Source organism: Chrysemys picta, chromosome 23 (genome assembly GCF_011386835.1).
Source record: "Chrysemys picta bellii isolate R12L10 chromosome 23, ASM1138683v2, whole genome shotgun sequence".
In the NCBI taxonomy this organism is placed as follows: domain Eukaryota; kingdom Metazoa; phylum Chordata; order Testudines; family Emydidae; genus Chrysemys; species Chrysemys picta.
The window spans coordinates 11,256,475-11,279,553 of record NC_088813.1 but is presented as its reverse complement, the minus strand read 5'-3'; the positions used below and the strand labels follow the sequence as shown (position 1 = coordinate 11,279,553).

The window sequence follows — 23,079 nt, the reverse complement described above, 5'->3', positions numbered from 1 at the left end:
CTCCTAAGCAGAGTCCTGCTAGCTATGCTGTCTGTACCTGCTCTGTTCGAGCGTGAGCAGGGACATGCCCCTAGTGTGCTCTGCCTGCTAGCATGGTTGGCCTGTACCTACACACTGCCAGATGCTCACTTGCATCTGAGGGGACCAAAGCTCACTTGGAATGGGGGCTGGAGTGGACTGTCTTGAAGACTTATTGTAGCTGCCACTACTGGGAAAGGGAGTGTGGGGATTTGATGCAGTTTGAGAAAGGGTGGATGTGGGGCAGAGCAGCACCCGAGACGCTTTTGCTAAACAATACTTCTTGCTGACGAGGTGGGTGATGGTGTTGTGCCACCTGTAGACAGATACCAGGCACAGAGCACCCTCCACGCCCGTCTCTGAGCATGGCTAATCTGACAGTGCTGCAGTAGTTGGATAGTGGTGGAAGAAGCACTCGGACCTTTAATGTAACTTTCCCGGAGAAGGATCCTTGGTGTCTCTGAAATGAGCACCAGACCCTTAGAGGTTTGGAGGCTGGTTAATGCTGCTGCCTCTGCCGCTAGATGAGGTGGAAAAGGCCGAAGGCCCCTGGGCAGTATTCCCTGTGCGATGATTTGAAAGTGTAACATGGGACCCTGCTACACAATAGCAGAACCACTAACCTTTCTTCACTGGCTTCCTTCTCCCGCAGTGAGATCCCTGCAGTGTGCTGTAAACGCCTCCTTGCCAGCATGCGGCCACTCACTCCAGTGGGAATAGGACAAGACCCATCTCTTCGTCCAGAACAGCCGTTCAGTGGCCCCCATCCTTTGGTGCCCTCTTTCGTGCCTTCCACAGATAGGAGTGAAAATAGCCTCCCATGCTCCTAGCAGCTTCCCTGGGAGTTTCTCTGGGGGGCAGAGACCTTGTCTCTACTTATAAATAAAGCCTTGTGAAAAATTAAATGCATGCACCAGAGCTAGCACAGTAGGAATGAACTGATTAGGATATGCGCACCACTGCCCCTACTGGTGTGAAATAAAATTGCTTGACTCTGTCTAGTATTGCTGGAAGAGGAATGTCCTTTACTTCTGGTAGCAGGGGCCTGCTCTGAGCAAGAGGCTCTGGGTTCTATCCCGGAGGCTCTGAGGAATTCTAGAGCGGATGAATGAGGTCTTGGACACCGATGAACTAGAGCAGGGGTAGGCAACCTACGGCACGCGTGCCAAAGGCGGCACACGAGCTGATTTTCAGTGGCACTCACACTGCCCGGGGCCTGGCCACCGGTCCGGGGGGCTCTGCATTTTAATTTCATTTTAAACGAAGCTTCTTAAACATTTTAAAAACCTTATTTACTTCACATACAGCAATAGTTTAGGTCTAGATTATAGACTTATAGAAAGAGACCGTCTAAAAACGTTAAAATGTATGACTGGCACACGAAACCTTAAATTAGAGCAAATAAATGAAGACTCGGCACACCCCTTCTGAAAGGTTGCCGACCCCTGAACTAGATGCATTTAGCCTTGGTACGACTGAACTGCCAACACGTCTCCTTTAGCATCCAGGTCTCCGTTCCAGTCCTGCTCCCCCTCTTCAGTGCCACAATATGCCTCTTCTAAAATCACTAGCGATGGGGGTGATGAATTGGTGTTTCCGTGCTGTGATCGATCCTACCCACTCGCTCATCAGGGGTCCCCTACCTCGCACAGCAGTAGGAAACTGGAGAAGTCTAGTACAATTATCTTGCCACTAGAGATGGTCTGTGCCTGGGGGAGGAAGCCATGTGAGGCCTTTCGGGAAACAACAAAACCTGATCTGTTCAGATTGGCGTCAAACAATAGCCTGCACAAGCCTCTATTCTGGTCTCTCTACTGCTACGACATGTACATGATTGCTGTATTGACACAATCTCTCCCTGTTCTTTCAAAACCGAGGGTTGGATCCTCTGCCTGTGTTGCTCCATTGAGTCCAATGGAGCTGCACCAGTTTATAACCGCCATGTGGCTTAACCCCAGCTGAGGATCTGGCCTGGAATGTTTAAATGCTATTGTGCAAGCTTCCTGTCTCCGTTCCCGTGCCTAGCAGAGCTCAGTGAAGCGTGCATGGTGGGGAGGGGTTCGCTCTGACTGACGTCGGTTAGTCCTGCTCCACAGGAATCGCTAATGTGCACAGAAGGGGCTGTGCAAAGCAATTCCTGTTCGCCCTGTGAAGCCAGGCTCTCCGACTTGGGAGCTGCCTGGTGGGTTTTCAGGAGGTTCTTCACACTAGCCGCAGGGTGAGCTGTGCTGGCCTGCCTGAGAACGTGCAGTCCTTGGGCCCTGCACTTCATGGGTAAGGAAGCAACTCTTCTTGCAGGCTAAGCAGTGGTTCTCAGCCAGGGGTATGTACCCCTGGGGGTACACAGATCTTCTAGGGCAGGGGTGGCCCGAGGGCCACATCAGGGTTGCAAAACTGTATGGAGGGCTGGCCGGGTAGGGAAGGCTGTGCCTCCCCCAAACAGCCTGGCCCCCACCCCCTATCCACCCCTCCCACTTCCCACCCCCTGACTGCCCCCCCTCAGAACCCCTGACCCATCCAACCCCCCCCCCCCCCCCGCTCCTGTCCCCTGACCACTCCCTCCTGGGACCCCTCACCCCCTATCCACAACCCCCCCTGCTCCCTGACTGCCCCGACCCCTATCCACAACCCCTTCCCCCTGACAGGCCCCTGGGATTCCCACGCTTATCCAACTCTCCCCCTCCCGCCCCCCCCCCCCAGAACCTCCACCCCATCCAACTGCTCCGTGTCCCCTGAGTGCCCCCTGGGACCCCCTGCCCCTTATCCACACACCCCCCCCCGCTCCCTTACCATGCCATTCAGAGCAGCATGTCTGGCAGCCATGCTGCCTGGTCGGAGCCAGACGCACTGCCCTGCAGGAGCGCGCAGCCCTGCCCAGAGCGCTGCCCGCGCGGCGGCGTGGTTGCACGCTCCTGCGGGGGAGGGGCCGGGGGCTAGCCGCCCCGGCCAGGAGCTCAAAAGCCGGGCGGGACGGTCCGCCGGGCCGTAGTTTGCCCACCTCGGTTCTAGGGGGTACCCCAACTCCTCTAGATATTTGCCTAGTTTTATACCAGGCTACATTTAAAAAGCCCCAGCAAAGTCAGTACAAACTAACATTTCATACAGACGAGGACTTGTTTATACTGCTCTGTACGCTATCCACCGAAACGCAAGTACAATATTTATATCCCAATTGATGTATTTTATAATAGGTGGTAAACATGAGTCAGCAATAGCGTGCTGAGACACTTGTCTTTTTATGTCTGATTTTATAAGCCAGTAGTTTAAAGTGAGGTGAAGCTTGTGGGGGGGGGGGGGGGGGGTAGATATGCAAGACCAATCAGACTCCTGAAAGGGGTACAGTAGTCTGGAACGGTAGAGAGCCACTGGGCTACGGGCTGGGGTGGCGAAACAGGAGATAAGTGAGTGCAAAGAACAATCCTTTCCCATCAGTATTGGACGCGGAAGTGCGCGCTCTCCCTCGTTGGGGGCGATCGCTAAGACAGCTAGTGCAGTTCAGTTATTAGCAGCCACGTACTCTCCTTTTGGGCGATCGCTCGCACGACTCCAGCTCTGTGCATGGGCTTGGGTTCAGCTGCACCCTAACTTGTGTGTACCCCCCACTTTGCTTCCCCCTCGTCTGCCCTGAGGGCGAGGGCAGCGGTAAGCAGAGCAACACCGTTTTAAGTCTGGCCGTGGGTGTTTGTTTGGACTGAAACGCCTCGACGGTCCTTTTCTTGGCTTGTGCTGTTAATAGCTGCGCCACTCCAGAGACGTGTGAGGTAATGTTCGCCCTGGCACAACTTTTGCTAATTCATAATCCATTTAGCAGTTAATTAGGGATTGGCCGGTCCTAGAGGAGCTCTGTTCAGAAGCACATAGGGAAGGTGTGATCCATTGGGATGGCTGCAGAATTGTATGTGCTAGTTAGTCCTCTCTGGTGACTCGACCACCTGGCACACTCCTCTGGCTAGATCACCAGCTGCAGCAAACGGGGGGGGGGGGCTGGCTTTAAATAAACTTACTCCTAGCAACCTGGCTCTCCTGAGGAACCTTTGCTCCAGTGCTTGAGGAATTGGCCACAGGGCAGTGCTTAGGGGAGCCAAATTGGGCATGGGTGACTTTTTTTTTTTTTCCCTCCCCCTGCAGAGGATGGGTGTTCATGGCCATATTGCTCTATTGTGGGGCTGTTGCCGCTCACTTACTGAACTGTGTGAGGCAAAAGCAGATGGGCTGTAGGGTCTTGTCTTCTCCCTTCAGTGGGAGATCAGGCTGAGTCTCTCTCCACCGAGGTCATGCACCTCTTTCCCAAGGCCTGGCCTTGGGAGTCTTTCTTCCTGGCCTGGATATCTCCCTTCAAGCTGGGTTTCTCTGAAGTCTTCACTGAGGGCAGAGTAGCATTGTTCTACCTGAATAATGCTAAGATACTTCTTGTGCAGAGATGCCACAGTGATGGGGCAGTAGGAGTGATGATCACTGAAGTACTTTCGGTAGCTAGCACTCTCTCAAACACCTCCAAGCCGTGACAGTTGTGTAGCGGCATTCCATGGCCCCCTCTGACACTTGGGCAAAAGTACGTGAGATGCAGATGAGCCAGTTGCCTGCATTTGTATCACCTTGCAGCATTTTCATGCTTAATGAAATCACTTCTCAAGTCGTAGTATGCTTGAGACTAAAGATCTTTGCTATTCCTCAGAGCTACCAGAAAACTGGACTGACACCAGAGAGACCCTACTGGAGGGAATGCTCTTCAACCTAAAGTACATGGGCATGACGTTGGTGGAACAGCCCAAAGGAGAAGACCTCTCAGCAGCTGCTGTCAAAAGAATTGTGGCAATGGTGAGTGTCATCAGGGTTCTAAGTGGCTCTGACTCCTAACAAAGGAGATCCCTGCAACTCTGCAAAACCAAACAATGCAGATGCTTCTCTTCCTTGTGTTGAAGCAAATGATTCTTGAACACACGTCCTAGATGCAAATGCTTCCTATACACACCCGTTTCCTGGGGTTTTGCGTAAGAAGCCAGGAGATGATGATGAGGGGGCCCAGAAGGACTGTGGGGTTTAGGTGGAATAAAACCTGGTATATGATCTCTCTCTAGTGCAGGGGTTCTCAAACTTAATTGCACTGTGACCCCCCTTAAAATTACTACACGACCCTGGGAAGGGGGACTGAAGGCCGACCCCCTCTGCCCCAGATGGGGGGGCCAAATCCGAAGCCTGGGACCCGCCCCCCACCGTAGGGGAAGAGGTGAAGCCAGAGCTTGAGGGCTTCAGCCCTGGGCAGGTGGGGGCTGTAATCTGAGTCCTGAAGCCCTCAGGCTTCGGCTTCAGCCCTGGGCAATGGGGCTCAGACTTCTGGCTTCAGCCCCAGCAAGTGTAACGCCAGCCCTGGCAACCCCATTAAAACAGGGTTACAACCTACTTTGGGGTCCCGACCCACAGTTTGAGAACAGTTGCCCTAGTGCTTTGTCCAGTCTCGCTAGAACTCTCTCACGTGGGTATACTGGGTCCACCTATAGGAAGAAAAGGCCTTGAATGGTGATTGCTGTCTCTCTGTAGCTGTGGTTAACCCTTAATCACGGCTGTCACACACTGTTCTAGGAAAACGTCAGGGTTGTCAGTAGATATCTCTAGTATTGTAGATACCTTGCTCAGGTAAATGTTGCCAAATCTTGACTACTTAATGGTGCAACCACTCTAAAAGCAGCCTATATACTCTTCATGTCAAACTTGGTCTCCCCAGAGATGGATTAGTGGACCTCTGCTATGGGAATTCCCAGTCCCCATATGGCTGTGTTGGATGCAGTGGCATTGGAACAGTTTTTATGGGGGGACGGGGGATGGCTGCTGAAAGCCATTGAACCAAACTCTAAACCCTATGTGTGATTGGAAACGCTTCAAGCCAGGGGATGCTGCCACCCCTCCAGCCCCTCTGGTTCTAGCATCCCTGGTTGGATGGGCTTCTTTGAGCTTTACAATCCAGAGGTGGATTGGAAGGGACCAGCACAACCCATGCAGCCTTTTCCTGGCCACTGAAAAGGCAATTAGTCTCCCGTGCAACTGACTGATACTTCTTTAATCTCGCCAGCGCAGTACAGCTACCGATTGTTAAATATTTAACACTGCAACTTACTTAGGAGTCCATCCTTATTCACCACTCGTGCTACAGCAAATTAATGCGTCTTTAGACACTTCTAAAATGGAATGAGGCAAAGATTCGGTCGCATGGTTAATCTGCATAAAACTAACTGTGGTGGCCAAATGCTTCAGGCAGTGAGTAGTATCTTCCTGACACGGGCTGAACTTTAAGGGAGGTGAAATGGGCGGGGGAGGGGATATGGCGTCTGGGAAACGAGATATGTTAACAAATTCCTCCCTCCTCCCCCCCCCTCTGAATTCTGGGATGGATTATGACTCCTGCAGCCGCTGAGCCCTGCACGAAAACCTAGGGGCAAAGCCTCTGCTAGCGTCATTGGCTCTGCAGACTTCAGTAAAGCGAAGCAAATTTGCACCATCTGAGCTTCTGGCCCTAAAGCTCATGGGAGTGTTGCTAAACCTTTATTGCAACTGGCTGTGTACCTCGTGGCGGAGACTGGGGAGCGGGGCCCTTCCCCTCTTAAGCTTTGGGGATGGCACTGCTCACTTCTCTGCTCCGGATCTCTGGCGTCTCCCAATAGTGCATGGCTCTTGCAAAAATGTCTGCTTACAAAGTACTGGGAAGTTGTCTGTCTCCGTGAAACTGACTTTCGTCTGTCTCACTTGGGTGCCTACTAACTCTTGGGTTGCTAGTCGTGCTATATCCGGGATCTCGCGTGATCATTGCTGTGGTGGGTGGAAGCTCATGCCCTTGGCTAGTATCAGGGGGTAGCCGTGTTAGTCTGTATCTACAAAAACAACAAGGAGTCTGGTGGCACCTTAAAGACTAACAGATATATTTGGGCATAAGCTTTCGTGAGTTAAAACCTCACTTCTTCGGATGCATCTAGCCCTTGGCTAGAGGACTCTGGGTGTGCGCCCAAAGAGGTCTCCCTGTAAGTACAACTCTCCTTGAGGCTCTTAACTGAGGACAGTGCTGTGGAGTGAGGGCCTAGAAGCTGCTGCGTTGCTGTCGGCACTTTGAAGTGGTGCTGGTCTGATGACTTTCCTGGCAGGTGGGAGATGCCCCAGGCTGTACTCCAGAGGAGAGCTGAGGTTCTCTTCACTGGGCTGCAGGTGGCTGAATGTAGCATGTGGCCAATCTAGTGCTTTTTATCCTCTGCTGGCCTCTGTGAACTTAATTGACTATCTTGAAGGGCGGTTAAAATTCCAAGAAAACGTGAACTTGCAAGAGCCACTAAATGTGTGAGTGATACAAAGTTAGAGCATTGGGCCCAGAGAGGTGGTTAGAGATGGTTTTGGCAACAGTCCATTGCTCTTAGATGTCCAAGCCTGTTGTGTCTAGTCTCCAGCCATTCGTCCCTCTAATGCTGAGTAAAGACAAGGGGAACAAACTGTGCTGCAAATCTAGTGTTGCAACAGCAGACTTCCTCTGTCTGGACTCCATTGTGGCCAAGCTAGTACTCTGCAGGAGCAGCCTGGTTGGCCTGCAACGCAGCAGCTGGCAAAGGTCCCACTCCTGCAGTATCTGGAGTATACAAGTGCTACGTGCACTGGGCTGGCCCACAAATTTGGGAGGAGGTAAGCATCATTCCTTTGTTAGAAGAAGCAGGGAGGTGGCGGACTGGAGCTTGGTGATGCCAACCCTTGTAGTACATGATGGCATTAAAGCCCCAGCTCCTGGAGTCATGTGATTATTTGAGACCCTGCTTACTCTTCCTAGTGGACATTTCTAGAGCTTGTGTTAGCAGAGAGGAGCTTGAAAATGGGACCACGGTGTGCCCTAGAGACTCAAACCAGAAATCCATGAAACGTATTTTTTTAAAAATCATGATTTGGGGGGATGGGTGGCAGCCTGACGGGGATTGGCCGCGCTGTGACATACTGAAGGCCACTTCTGGAACAGCATCTGCCAGCTTGAGCAATGGCTCCGGAGCTGTAGCTGCTCTTGTCCCCATACTGCTTCCTTAAATCCAACCTGCCTTGTCAGCCCTCACGAGCCAGTGGACAGCGAAGTCGAACTAACGCCGCAGAGGCTGTAAGCAAGCCCTGATTTCAGTTGTCCATAGGCCAGCAAGGTACAGTTACCCACTACTAGCTGAGTGCAAATACCACTGCATTAGGTGGAGGATATCCAAACGGTCACTTCCTTTTTTTTAATAAGGTGCACTCTGAAATGGGCTTGACCCTGTCTTTGTTTTTTTCAGGCCACATATCCACTGACTCTCCTCAGTAACTTGAGGATCGGGGCTTTCAATAAACTATTCCTTTCTGGGATTACTTAAGGCAGCGTGAACAGAAGATAATGGCTTATTACAAGTGTGGTGTAATTACTGCCACCAGAGGAGAGCTCTGTTCAAACGCCATTGCATGTCACCCCTCTCTTGCTGGCTAATGTGTAATCTGAGAGCTCTGGCATTTCCGTGGATATCAGACTGAAAACTAAACCTCTGCAGAACTTGGCAAATTCTGCAGGAGCCCAGTTGATCTCTGCCAAGACTACACCCATGTCGGTCATGTAGCCTTCAGACACTGTAATCGGTACAGTAAAGTCCCTCTGACCACAGGGACTGTGGGCACAGTATCAAAGCATGTTATGGGGGGGGTGCATGCTTGGTGCCATCATAAATCAGTGCTTCAGTAAAGGTACCATTTTAATATTCCTTGACTTTAGCAAAGCTTGTGATATGGTCTTCCACAGTATTCTTGCTGGCAAGTTGAAGTATGGGCTGGATGAATGGACTGTAAGGTGGATAGAAAGCTGGCTAGATCGTCGGGCTCAACGGGTAGTGCTCAATGCCTCCATGTCTAGTTGGCAGCCAGTATCAAGCGGAGTGCCCCAAGGGTCGGTCCTGGGGCCGGTTTTGTTCAATATCTTCATTAATGATCTGGAGGATGGCGTGGACTGCACCATCAGCAAGTTTGCAGATGACACTAAACTGGGAGAAGTGGTAGATACAGTGGAGGGTAGGGATAGGATACAGAGAGACCTAGACAAATTAGAGGATTGGGCCAAAAGAAACCTGATGAGGTTCCACAAGGACAAGTGCAGAGTCCTGCACTTAGGACGGAAAAATCCCGTGCACTGCTACAGACTAGGGACCGAGTGGCTAGGCAGCAGTTCTGCAGAAAAGGACCTAGGGGTTACAGTGGACGAGAAGCTGGATATGAGTCAACAGTGTGCCCTTGTTGCCAAGAAGGCTAATGGCATTTTGGGCTGTATAAAGGGCATTGCCAGCAGATCGAGGGACGTGATCATTCCCCTCTATTTGACATTGGTGAGGCCTCCTCTGGAGTACTGTGTCCAGTTTTGGGCCCCACACTACAAGAAGGATGTGAAAAAATTGGAAAGAGTCCAGCGGAGGGCAACAAAAATGGTTAGGGGGCTGGAGCATATGACTTATGAGGAGAGGCTGAGGGAACTGGGATTGTTCAGTCTGCGGAAGAGAAGAGTGAGGGGGGATTTGATAGCTGTTTTCAACTACCTGAAAGGGGGTTCCAAAGAGGATGGATCTAGACTGTTCTCAGTGGTAGCAGATGACAGAACAAGGAGTAATGCTCTCAAGTTGCAGTGGGGGAGGTTTAGGTTGGATATTAGGAAAAACTTTTTCACTAGGAGGGTGGTGAAGCACTGGAATGGGTTACCTAGGGAGATGGTGGAATCTCCTTCCTTAGAGGTTTTTAAGGTCAGGCTTGACAAAGCCCTGGCTGGGATGATTTAGTTGGGGATTGGTCCTGCTTTGAGCAGGGGGTTGGACTAGATACCTCCTGAGGTCCCTTCCAACCCTGAGATTCTATGATTCTATGAAGGGCTTATTGTACCTAGTAGTAAAATCAGTCTCTGATAGACAAATTAATGGCACTTGTTACTATTAAACAATACACATCTAGAGTGAGTAATTGGCCACCATGATGTAACTTTGGATGTAACCATGCTATATACCTGTAAATCTATTTGCTTTTCCTTTCCAAGGCTAAAGCACGTGGCAAGAAACTGCAGAAAGTTACCCTGAAGGTATCTCCCAGAGGGATTATCCTAAATGACAGCGGAACTAACGAACTGATAGAAAACGTCTCGATATACAGGTATGTTATTGGAGACACTTCAGCATGTAAAGCAAGGGTGGGCAAACTACGGCCCAGGGGCTGCATCCGGCCCTTCAGACATTTTAATCTGGCCCTCGAGCTCCTGCTGGGGAGTGGGGTTGGGGGCTTGCCCCACTCCGTGCATACTGTGGCTTCATGCAGCTCCCGGAAGCAGTGGCGCGTCCCCCCCCCTCTGGCTCCTACACGTAGGGGCAGCCAAGGGGCTCCGCACACTGCCCCCAGCCTAAGCGCCACCCCCCCCAGCTCCTATTGGCAGGGAACCACGGCCAATGGGAGATGCAGGGGCGGCGCCTGCGGACGGGGCAGCGCACAGAGCTGCTTGGCTGCACCTCCGCATAGGAGCCAGAGGGGGGATATGCCGCTGCTTCTGGGAGCTGCTTGAGGTAAGTGCTGCCCTGCCCCCCTCCCATGCCCACACCCTCATCCCCTGCCCTAGCCCTGATCTCTCTCCTGCCCTCCCAACCCCTTGGTCCCAGCCCGGAGCACCCTCCTGAACCCCAAACCCTTATCCCCCGTCCCACCCCAGAGCCCTCACCCCCCCCCCCCCCCCCCGCACACCAGCCCAGAGCCCCCTCCCACACCCTGAACTCCTCATGTCTGGCCCCACCCCAGAGCCCGCATTCCCCGTCGAAGCCCTCACACCCTCCCGCACCCCAACCCCCAATTTCATGAGCATTCATGGCCCGCCATACAATTTGCATATCCAGATATGGCCCTCAGGCCGAAAAGTTTGCCCACCCCTGGTGTAAACGTATGGAGTCCAAACCTGTTCCTGTTCGAACTGATGGGAGTATTAGCCCTGGCTTCACAGCTTATAGTCTGGTGCGAGGTTAGGGAGAGAGAATGCATCAGGCTCCAGTCTTCACCTGTACTGGAGGCTGACCACATCTTTACGAATCTGTTCTTGAAAGCAAAGATCGAAAGCGGAGGCTACGCGGGAAGAGGGGAATGAGTGAACACTAGCCACCATGAGACTCCAAAGGGAAACCATCTGTCTAGTGCAATAAACGGAGCCAAGAAGGGGGAAGGATAAGGAAAAACTCTGCAAAATACAAAGCACGCAGTTCATTTAGATTGGTGACCCCGACTGTAGAATGTGCCCCATCCACTGAGCGTCTGATAGTGTTGTGGAATCAGACGCACACGAGAACTGCAGGGCCAAGAGCATCTGAGACTGGGAAAAGGTCACGGAGGCACCTCTTGGAGAGGAAGGTTGGAATGTTTGAGACGTCGTCTAGTTCTGTCCCGCCCGAAGCGATCGCTTCCGTGTCGTGGGGTGAGCTCTAACAAACGGCAACGGTCAAATGTGGTTAGCGTCAGACTTCAGCTGGGTCTCCTGTGTGGAAAAGGGGGACTCTCCGCCCGGGAATGGAGGGTGGGGACTTACACAGCTCGGTCTCCTCTCCAGGCTCGCTAAGGCTCTGTGTGACCCTCTGCGAATAGTTTCTCTCCCTCCGTTTGCGCGACTCATCCCCTTGCCATTGTATTGACTGTGTAGTGCCCAGAGATTCCAGGCGGGATTGGCGCCTCATTGTGGTAGGCAGGGAAAGCACACGCAGTCCCTGCCCTGATGGGCTTCCAGCCTCCCTGACAAGAGGCCAAGCACTGAATGGAGCCTGGAGGCTGAACTCTCCTCTTTACCCTAGAGAGACCAGCAGGGGCTGAGAGGTGGGCAGGCTGCTGTGGTGTGGCTAGAGGATTTTGGCTTCCAACATTAACAGCTCAGCTCCTCCCGGGAGCCCGAACTCGCTCTGAAGCGAGCAAAAGGCAGATTACATTTAAGGCAGCTTAATAGACCTCAGACTTCTGACCTTAGGTGTCAAAAGTGGTTCCGAAGTTAAAACCAGTGGTCCAGCTACAGCAAGAGGCACGTGCAGCCACTGCTGATAAGCAGGGAATGGCAGGTGCTTTCCCAGGCGTTAATCCGGTTCCAGGTTAAATGCAGCCCCTTTAAAGTTCCATCTAGGGGTGCTGGTGTACTTAGCCAGCTGGATTTTCCCACTTCAAAGGGGTCAGCTCTAACTTTCTTTCCCCTCTCCCACTCCTACCATGGCTTTGGTTCAGGCCCTGAACCAATCGGTAATGCTAAAGACCAAGATGAGGAATTAAGTCAGCGAAGCTGTACAGCCTGTTGTGCAGGAGATCAGACTAGATGATCACAATGGTCTCTTCTGTCGTTATAATCTAATGTGGCTGGGTGGGGGGCAGATTATCCCATACTTGCCTTCTGTGGGGCTCTTGCACCTTCTTCTGAGCATCTGGTGTGGCCACAGTCAGACTGGGTACTAGAGTAGATGGATCCAGGTATGATCCAGTCTGATGACTCCTGTATTCCATGCCTCCTTCCATCCTCCCCTGTCTTGGAGTATTGTTGTACGTCTCCTCTCCCCGGCCCAAACTGAAATACAGGGTAGTGGCATTTTGCATTGCCTAGTGGTCAGTTCATAGGAGGCCTTTGGATCACTGAGGGTCTGGACAAAGACCATTGACCTTCCTTGCTCTACACAGTTAACTGGATAAACATGGCCATGTTAAAACGCATCAGAGTGGAGTTCCTTCTGCAATCTTCTCTTCCCATAAGCCCCCTCACACTTAAAAGTTAACAGCTGCAGACCTGGCATCCAATTCTGCTCTCTTAATCACTCCAGATTAATCCTGGTCTACTGAAATCAGTAGCACTATGCTACGGGGGAGGGCAAGAGGTGGGAAAACAAGTGAGTGCAGACCTGAGGTCTGAATAGTTAGCTGCTGCTTTGAATTCAGCTTGGACACTTGAACAGAGAACGGTGAAGCTGTCCCTTCCGGTCCATGTTTATACAAAGGTATTCTCTGAGTTGACTGAAGTCTGCGTGTCTTAAGGCAGCTGACAACACAGAGGCAGTTCTGTAAAACAATACTACTTTGGTTGAAGGAATGACTTCCCCTAAAGGAGGGAGGGTTGATGTGCATGAATTTAATTTTCTCTTGCAAGCTTTCTTTTATTGCCCAAAGTAATTTCTTCCCCCGTGTGCCGGGTCATGCTTGAACCGACAGCTGTGGTCTCTGGAGCACTCCCCCTCAAACCTGTAACTTTTATCAGGCAAACTCAGACGTCACCGGCAGAAACTGTAATCTCTTCACGACTCTGCTCAGGCAGGATCCTAACGGACTCGCTGCAGCTTAAAACGCAGCCCCGATGACGCTGTAGGTGGTGTTCAGACTCGCCCCTTTGTGTGGGGTGAGTTGCCTTCCAGTTACAAAACCGATTAACTTCAGAGGCTGGTGTGAATGACCCTGCCGTGCCGTTGAAAACGAATGATGATCGTACATGGAGGTGAACAGTGGGGGTTGCTGTGAGGTAGGGGGTGTGTGTGTGTGTGTGTGTGTGTGTGACACACGCATCCAGGAAGTTTTGCTGCAGTTTTCAGAAAGGGTTGCTTTGAAAGCAAATGACGGAAGGGAATAAACCTGAAGTGCCTCATACAAAGTATGACACCGCTCGGCAAGGCAAAATGTAGGCCAGTGAGCAAAAGTAACCTGATGCACAAAAAGAAATGAAATGAAAGTGTAAATAAATCTCGACTGTGGCTTTTTAAGTCTGTCTGGGAAATGAGATGCACTTGCCCCTTCCTAGGGGACAGTCGTGCGAGCAAGGGCTGAATGGAGAATCTGGTGCCGTGAGAGGATTAACTACGGGGCCCCCCTTTCTTCCTCTAATCCTCTTCAGGGTTTTCTTGGAACCTGTCTTGTGGGGAGGTCACATCCTCAGTGGCCTGCTAGATTAAATTACTGACAGTTGTATGTGCCCCTTGCATTGCATTTCAGTGACTCAGCTGCCACGTGCCACAGTGACACTGATGTAAAATGGGAGTATCGGATCCCTGTGTGAATACCGGCACAGAGGGACGGGGGGCGGGCAGGGTAGTGGTGGGAAGGAAACTCTCAGAATTCTGAGGATCCTCCCCCACACTCTACACAGGCGCATTTCTAGTCTGCTAACCTGGCCAATGCCTGGTCAAAGGGCACCCTGCTTGCTGGCCAGACCCTTGTTCAGAAATGCAAAGCGCTGCCTGCCTGGCTGAGGAGAAAGCAGCCCCTCAGAGGGAATGTCCCTCAAAACCGCAGGCTGAGTGAATTCCCCATGGCCCACTGAGTTCAAGGATGCCTGCAGCTGCTAGAGCAGATCTCCTGGAGTTTGAGACTCATCCTTTCGGACAGACTTTCCTGGTCCCCGACATCTGCTTCTCTCTCTCTGACTGAAGCACACACAGGGGAGCTTCCGGAGTAATTTGTGATGCTGGAACAACTCGGGCTCTCTCCTTGCTGGAAGAGAATATCCATGAGATTGTCCTCGCCACAGAGTCTCTTGCCCAGCTCAAAAATAGCACCTCACAAAACCCAGGCAAAGAGTTTCTTTCCCTTGAGCAAAGGTAAAGACTCCTGTTCAGAGGCTGTAACCCCACCAAAGGCATCATTCGGTGTGTGGCTCTGCTCCCCTTCCGTCCCGCTTTGCTGCCTTCACAGTTGTGGTTCTGAAGCCTAAAATGGGGCTTGTCTTCATTCAGGCCAAGAGTTTCCCCCAATCTCCAAGTGGGGGCTCTTAGAACGTGGTGGTATTCATGTTCCCTCTGTGTCTGCCATGGTGAATCTGACCTCCAGCCTGTTAGGTCTTAGTTCAGTGCACGAGCTGGTGCCCTGCCCACCCTGCTATAAGCCAAGTGTCTAACTGTCCCTCGCTCTGACTTTCAGGATCTCTTATTGCACCGCAGACAAGAGCCACGATAAAGTGTTTGCCTACATTGCTCAGAGCCAGCACAACGAGAACCTGGAGTGTCACGCTTTCCTCTGCCCCAAACGGAAACTGGTCAGTAGAAAGGAGGGCGCGGGTCCGTACGGCTGTTACCAGAGCGGTGGGCAGGGTTCAGTGCTTCGTAAGCTCCTCGGGGCAGGGACCTTGCTTACTGATCTAAGGGCCTGATCCGGCAAATTGCTCTGCCTGCAGGTATTGGCGTCCCTGTGCTCGCAAACATGGCTCGGGGCTGTCGGCCGCACTGCGTCTCTGGAAGCACGGTACAGCCCGAGCATGTCGTAGGATGTAGCGAGGCTAAATCAACCTGCGTACGTGCTGAGGGGAGGGGCAGATCTAATCTGTTAGGTCGCTTTTGTGCTGATGTCGGGAGGAACTTTTAAATTCCTTGCTGGGTTTGACTTTGAGGTGCTGAGAACCCGCAACTTGGTCTGATTCTTATGGGAGCGCCAGGATCTCCGCTAGTCTGACCACTAGGTTGCATGCCCCCAGGAGGTGAGGACCCATCTCCCTTTCTCAGAAGTGAGTCCCCTATTAAAGAGGCAAAATGCAGAGTAAAAAATGACAGGTGAGCCTGGAAATTTACTTGAAGGCCCTGATCCCATAAATACTTCAGTGTGCTTAGAGTTCAGGACCTGTTTAGCCTGACTGAAGTCAATGGGACTTAGTCGCATGCTTAAAGATGAGCAGAATTGAAGCTTCTAATAATCAGGCCGGGTGGGAAGGGGGCCTTTATCTTAAAGGGAGGAGAAGAGTAGCATTTGCTACACTGTCTCCAACCCCTCCCGCCTGCCGAAATTCTCCTGGCACTTCCTCGCTTAATGAAATGCCAGGCAGCATCATTTCTGCATTGTCCCTAGTTCCCCATGGCTGCAGTAAGACTGTAGGCGTGTTTGGTGAGGTTACCATTGCAGCCAGAATACTGGATTCTTCCATGGGTGGGAAAGAATTTTAAAAAGGAGAGTGGCCAGGCAGCACAAGGCATTTGTGTGTGTTCGTTCCCCGCTCCTGCTTCACCTCAACTTTCCCCCCTGCTTTGTGGCTCACTTTTTAAGAGCTCTCTCTCTCTCTCGCTCTCTCTCATTATTGAAGCCTGTGATACGTTTGTTAATACACTGGATGGCAAATTTAGCGCCATTGCGCTGTAAGTGACGCACAGCGTGAAACACGAGATGGTAACACTTACTAAGGAGAATCGTCAGAGCTGGGGAATAACCGGCTGCTTTTGTTCTGAGCAGAGTGATTGGGGTCTTTTGGGGGAGGGGGGGGTTGGTTTCTCCGCCCCCCCCTCCGGTTCAATGTATCGCATAAAGTGGGAGCTCTTCTGAGTTGGACAGCGTGGGCTAAGGCCCAGCACTTAAGAGTTGGCAAGGGAGAGAAATGGGTCACTGGGCATAAGCTGTGAGTGGGTGTAGAGAGCGATTAGATCTCCTCCATTCACACAATGGGGAGGGAGGGACTGATGCGCCAGAGAGACCTTGCGGTGGAGACGTGGGTGAATCGAGGGGGGCTGGGCTTAAAGTGTGTGTGCTAGGAAACAGGGGGGGGGGGTGTCCTCCTCTGCCTGCTCTAGTAGGATGGGGGGACCAGACCTATGCATACCCCAGACACAGAGCAGCAGAAGCCCCTTTCTGTGGAGGAACCAATGCAGGGGCTGGAAGTGCTCATCCCCTGCACACTGGAACTCGGCCTCACAGGGAGCCGGGATGTGATCTAGGCAGGGAGCTGTAGCTCTAAACGACACCCTGCCTGCTTCATGCCCTTATTTCTGCCATTCCCATCTTTTTTTCCCCCAAATCGGGAGCGTAATCAGAACAGAGGCTGCAGCAACAACTGTTCTCACATCATGGGGGAGTCCGGGTAGGTTTCCTCGTCCCAGCTCCTATGGCATTGCCCCTGCAGCAAGCGTCTTTCAGTCAGGCTGGGGCAGAGAAGAGAGAAACTTTGCCCCCAGCAACGTGGGCCAGACCCCCGCTCCAAACACCTCCTTCCTCTCCAGGCATGAATGGCAGTGTTAATATTCCGTCCCTTTCGTCCACCTCTCTGGGGGAGCGGGGAACGTAATGGAAGCAACCAGTTCCCTCCTGGCTGCAAAGCACAGCCCCGTCTTTGCGCTGCCAAGATAAGAGACTCTCTGCAAATTAAAATTTAAATCTCTCCAGTGCTAAAAGAATTATCTCTCTGGTACATCAGCTCAATACATCTTCCTCAAAATAAAAAAAAGTTCTCCCAGGCCTTTTGTGGTGGAAAGTAGAATCTCTTTGTCCACACATAAAATGTGTGAACGCCATGCTGATAAAAGGTAAACTGATACTGCGATACCAGAGCCTGGCATCTAAAACTCTAACACAGGGTTCGGTATGTATAGCTACCCGGCTCTGACATATAATTAGTCCATATTTTTAGTTCATGGGCAATTCTCAACGGTAGCTGGGTCTATTAAACTTGATTCAGATGTGACAGCTTAAATTGTAAACAGCTGTGGGGAGTTTCATACTTAATTACCATATTTAAGTTTTTGCCATAAAGCATTCACGCTTCCATCAAAGATGTAAATAGCTCAGACATTCAAATGAGATCCTCTACTTTGTGAGGTTTAATTGGCAGAGATGGGTTTTGTGTGTTTTGATTTTTCCCTTTTCAAAAGCCCATGGCTCTTGGAACTTATTTCTCAATTAAACTTTTTTTTTTCTCCGCTTTCCCCAAAGCCTGGAGGAGGGGGAAGTTCCGTGTCTTGGAAGCCGGATTTATTTTGCATGCGACTCTGAACACAAACTTATAAACCAGCAGCCATCTAAAAAGTGCCTGCTTCAGCCTTGTGATGTGCTACTGCATGTAAAATCTTCAATGAACTCAATCTTTAATGACCCCGGCATCCCACCTCGCTCCCTCGCCACGCTAGTAAGCCTTGTTATAGCTCAAAGGGCTGGTCTGAATGGGGGGGTTTGTGCGGCTCTGTCCGTCTAGAAACATACAGTTGAATGAGTGTGGATGCAGTTACAGCAGTGTGTAGCTCATTTCTGTAAACTCGGGAGAAATAAGCTACATTGAGGCCTGGGCTACGCTAGCCGGGGGGAGGGGGGGCGGGTTGAACTAAGATACGCAACTTCAGCTACGCTATTCGCGTAGAAGTCGAAGTATCTTAGTTCGACTTACCTGGCCGTCCTCACGGTGGCGAGTCGACCGCCGCGGCTCCCCCATCGACTCCGCTTACTCCTCCTGCTGAGGTGGAGTACGGGCGTCGATTTGCGCATCGATTTATCGCGTCTAGATGAGACGCAATAAATCGATCCCCGATACATTGAAGACTACACTACCCTCCGGATTGGCGGGTAGACGTACCCCGAGACTCTTGCACTATAGAAGTGAGTCCACGCGAGGACAGTTACTACACTGTGTGGAAGTGGAGAAAGAAACCCGCTTAATTACAGTGGTACAAAAAATGTGTGGCCTAGAGGGCCAAACTTGCTGCTGGTGCAAGTAGGTGTAACAGTCCCCTGCAGATAGGAGAGGCTCCCATTGACTTCACTGGGAGCTGGGTGCCTAAACTGTGCCTTTGAAAGCTTCCCTGTATCTCTCTGTGCTAATTAATAGTCAGCTCGTACTCTGTCCTTAAGAGCTGAAACTGATTGTGGGGACACCAGCTTTCATTCCCCCACTATCTAGTGCTTTTTCTTACAGCATCTTGTTACTCGATTGTTCCAACTTGAAGGGGGAGGAGGGGAAGGAATCGGTGACGGGCTATAGCTACTAACCTGCCACTGCCAATCCAGCCCTACATCTGTAGTGAAAGTCATTACGGGCCATTCAGCTTCTTAACCGAAACGAGTGGATGGCACTCAGTCCAGCCACCAACACCTGCCATCCCTGGCACCTTTCTTGGCAGTCAGATGGCCCTTGAAAATTGAGGAGGGGTGTCCCATGCTTAGGCACTCGTCCAGGATTTGAAAGAACCAAGTTTGGTTCCTTGCTCTGCCCCAGGCTTCCTGCATGATCTTGTGCAAGTCACTTAGCTGCTCACTATTATTATATGGAGAGATACCTATCTCCTAGAACTGGAAGGGGCCTTGAAAGGTCATCAAGTCCAGTCCCCTGGCTTCACAGCAGGACCAAGTACCATCTCTGACAGATTTTTGCCCCAGATCCCTAAATGGCCCCCTCAAGGATTGAACTCACAACCCTGGGTTTAGCAGGCCAATGCTCAAATCACTGAGCTATCCCCCCCTTACCTCAGTTTCCCCCATCTGTCCAATGGGGATAATAGCACTTCCCTGCCCTGCAGGGGTGTGGTGAGGCACTCAGATACTACTTACAGTGACGGGGGCATGCATCTTGGAGGTTTAATAGTAGTCATCCCACCTGGTCGGGATTGAGGCACAGGGGAGGGGCCAATATGCAAGGCGCTCTGTGTGCATTGAGGCTAGAGGGGTCTTTAGCCTCCGGAGCTGTCAGCGTGACCCCTTCCCTTCTCTCTGAAAATAATTGTTTTCTTAGGTGTAACATGCCTGCAGCCAGCTCTGTTCAGCAGCGTCCTATGGCGAGCAGAGACTCCTTGCTGCTATCCATGTTGGATTACCTCTTTCTAAAGGGGTGTAGGACTCGTAAGCTCCAGGTTCACATCTACCAGCAAAACCGCCAAATGATTTAAATCTAGGGGAGAAACTGCCCATTAATGCACTGTGTAACTGTGTCTTTCAGGCCCAGGCAGTTACCCTCACTGTAGCTCAAGCATTCAAAGTAGCGTTTGAGTTCTGGCAAGCATCCAAGGAAGGTGAGTGTGTCTCTCTCCGTGTCTTGCCATACAGCCAAGGAAATAATTTGGGTTTATTATCCTTTCAAGTGATCTTTTAAAGTATGCGCTGAAAAAAAGCGGGGGGGCGTTGAGGAGCGTTCAGGCTGCGCTGCTAACATAACCGCAGGTTTCTTGTGCCTCTGACGGCAGGTCTAGAGTCTGCAATCAGCGGCTGACACATCCTACGGAGTCCTGCTAGTTGTAAATTTGTCTCTGCCTGTTGCTTTCACCATAGGTGGGCAATGAAATACAGAGTGCCTAACAAGCTGTAAAGTAACTAGATATTCTTTCCAAGTCAGCCTGACACCTGTGTCCCTCCCCCCCCCCCCCCCATGCCAGGGTGCAAAAGAGAATTTGATATTAAGGGGCTGGGGCTGTTCTTCGCCATCCTACCCAATAGGTGCTGAGCGCCATCGCTCCCAATGTGCTCGCACATCTGAAAACCAAACCTATGGGGGCAGAATCTGTGAGAAAGGGCACCTGGGAGGACAGTGGGTCGGTGCCACCAGGATTCTAGGCTGCTGTAGGGGCTGGTACATCCCTTGGCATGCAAGTTGGAGTATCTATAGCTCTAAGCCCTACACTACTCCAGGGCCATTCAGGGCCACTTGTGTCAGCCCTACGCATCTCCTGCACTGGGGAAATACCCTCACGCATACATCCCTTCCACGTTAATCTCCTATACCGCCCTTATATGCCACCAGAGAGGCACGTAGGGCCTAGAGAAGAGGGAGGAACTGGCCCCAAGTGTTTTGGGTGGTGCTGGGTCTTCTGGAGAGTGAGTGGAACATAAGGGTCTCCTGAAGACGTGACTCAGAAAACATTTGCCCCGAGTCCATGAAGCCCTTGATGCAGGTGGTCACAAAAGTTGGCTGGAAATGGAAGAAAAATCGTGCCCTAATTTGTGACCAAAAAGTCAAATGCAAAACTTCCCACAGGGCAGGAATTTCCAGAAAACCTGCATTTGGGGAGAACCAGGATCTCAAGGCCTTCCCTGCCTGGAAGGCTTTTGTCAATTTCATTTGTTCTGCTTGCAGGTATGTCTTCTAGGCAGTCAGTCCAGGGGCCCTCAGTAAATCCCCTCCCCCTGGAAAATCAAACTTTTTGTGGCAAAACTTCAATTTTGGCCAAACAAATACTTGGACAGAAAATGCCCTGGTGGGAAAGCTCCCGACCAGCTCTTATGATCACTGCATATCATGTTTCCGTTAGTGAAATGCACTTCAGGAAATCCAGTGCCTACAGACAGTGAGGGAGTCTTTCTTCTTACAGAGAAAGAAAAGAGGGAAAAGTCCATCTCTGAGGGAGAAGGTGCAAGTGGCCCAAACTCAGAAGATCCTGCCTGCCTTAAAGCATGTAAGTGATGAACAAAAGAACACCCTGTTGGCTTTCAGGGATCTAAAGACCTCTGAGCAGCGACTGGGTTTTTTCATCTGGATTCGACCGAGTCACCTGGCAGAAATGTTTGCTCAGCACTAGTCGCCACAACTTTTGTGTCAGTGGTGCAGATTTGTTATTGGCCAACCACCTATGAAGAGAACCATTCTCAGTCGTGGCTTCTACTGCAGCCTCTTCTCTAAATGCCCTCTGTTGAAGCAGGGGGATGCAGGTAGGCAGGGCTGCTCACTGGCTGGCAGACAGTCCACCTAAAACAAGGTGTCAAACCAAGAAATGTCAGGCCTGACCAGCCAATTTGGTGCAGCTTTTACAATCGCATACTCTCTCTGCATCTATCTTCAGGGAGAATATGAATACAATGCTAGGGTGTCCCCCCTCCATCTCTTCTCCCTCTTCCCCCCCCCCCCCCCCGAAGTGACACACAATTGCTTCACCGGATGGCTGTGGAAAATAGCAAATGCTACTGCATTCTGGGCATGTGCAGCCAAAGTGAGCCCAAGAACTACATCTGACTTCCCTGAAGGTGGGAGCAATGAACAGGAAAGGAAGAAGTAGTTGAGACGCTGAAGAGAAGGAGGTCTGCATATTGCCTGTGTACAAGAAACTGAATGGAAGGGGTCAAAATCTATGGAGGTTGAGGAGTGCTACAAGTTGATTTGTGGCTCAGTAGCATGGATCAGTAGTAAAAAGAGAATAGAGAGAGAGAATAATCCTAGCAGAACATTACAGGCTAGGATAATGGACATCCAAAGGAAGAGTGAGCGGCTAACGATAGCAGTGAGTAGAGACTAAAACTTTAATGTTTTATGTTTAATGTTATGGAGGAGGAGGAGGAATTCCAGCTAGCTAGTGGTTTCTTGCTTATCAGTAGGTCCAGCTAAGTGCCTGATTATTAATGCAACTCTCAGTGGACATGGGGGAGAACCCAGGGGCTAAAACAGTTGCTGTTGTCAAGTACGATGCTTTGGAACCAGACATGCAGCTGGTGAGAACATCTTCATTAGCCAGAGTCCATGGCCTGATTGTTGCCAATACATACTTTGTAAAAAGGGAGGCGTGCTTCATTACATAAGAGTTGCTACTTCCTGCCAAGAAGAGATTTAACAAACGGGGGAGACTATGAAGTGATTCCGGGAGAGCGGATTATGTTGCTTGTAATGGACTTCGGGGTGAAAAGGCTAGTGGGGTGGGGGGATGGGCCAAAGATGAGTTGTGGGACAAAACAATGAAGTGGTGGAGGCTTGCAGACAAGACTACAACCAAACAGACCATGATCACATCAGCGAGGCTAGGGGGAGAAGAGGGGGGTGGCCAAATGAAAGGAGGGAAACTTCTTGGCAAGTAGATATGGTGATGGTCCAACAGTGTGCAGGAGGGAAAGTTTTTAAGTGATGGCAGAAAGTAAGAAGGCTAGAACGCTATGAGGAATAGAAGCTGGCAAAGGAAAAGGCAAAACAGTTGTGGTTGGCTTAATTGCATTGCAGAGGGCATGAAACTTTTCACAGCCCTGAGCAATGTAATTAAGATGACATAACTCAGGTGTAGGCCAGCCCTGAGACTGCAAGCAGCCTGAATCTCTAGCTTGGAGAGGTGTGAACTGCCCCATGCATCTCAATGAGGTGTTAACTCTGAAACATAAAATGAGGCAGCTAGCAAACTGACTAACTTGAGCAGCAAACATTCAGTTAATGTGGCAGTTTAAGACAGGAAAAAAAACAAACACCCACCTACTCTTTGCCAGGTTACCAAAACCTCCCCCAATAGTCCTATGATGCAAATGTACACTTGAATGACATTGTGTGTGGTATTAAACTGAATGCGGGAATGGGCTGCAATAACATTAATATCAAAAGAACCTAGGGGACAAAGTGCAGTCTGCTATTCCCACTTCATATTTAATGTA

The 23,079-nt window shown here is 51.0% G+C and overlaps 1 protein-coding gene across 5 annotated transcripts in view; it reads left to right on the top strand.

The window, feature by feature from the left end:
• Window positions 1-23,079, top strand: part of LDLRAP1 (low density lipoprotein receptor adaptor protein 1) — a 40,867-nt gene that overhangs the window by 9,967 nt on the left and 7,821 nt on the right. For 4 of the 5 annotated variants that reach the window (XM_005302055.4, XM_005302054.4, XM_065577155.1 and 1 more), the window contains exons 2-6: window positions 4,694-4,836; window positions 10,067-10,179; window positions 14,929-15,043; window positions 19,685-19,757; window positions 21,051-21,134. In XM_005302055.4, the coding sequence (XP_005302112.1) occupies window positions 4,694-4,836; window positions 10,067-10,179; window positions 14,929-15,043; window positions 19,685-19,757; window positions 21,051-21,134 (528 nt within the window). Of the gene's footprint in view, window positions 1-2,029; window positions 2,293-4,693; window positions 4,837-10,066; window positions 10,180-14,928; window positions 15,044-19,684; window positions 19,758-21,050; window positions 21,135-23,079 lie in introns of those variants that run through there. The other variant, XM_024107656.3, reaches the window with a different exon arrangement.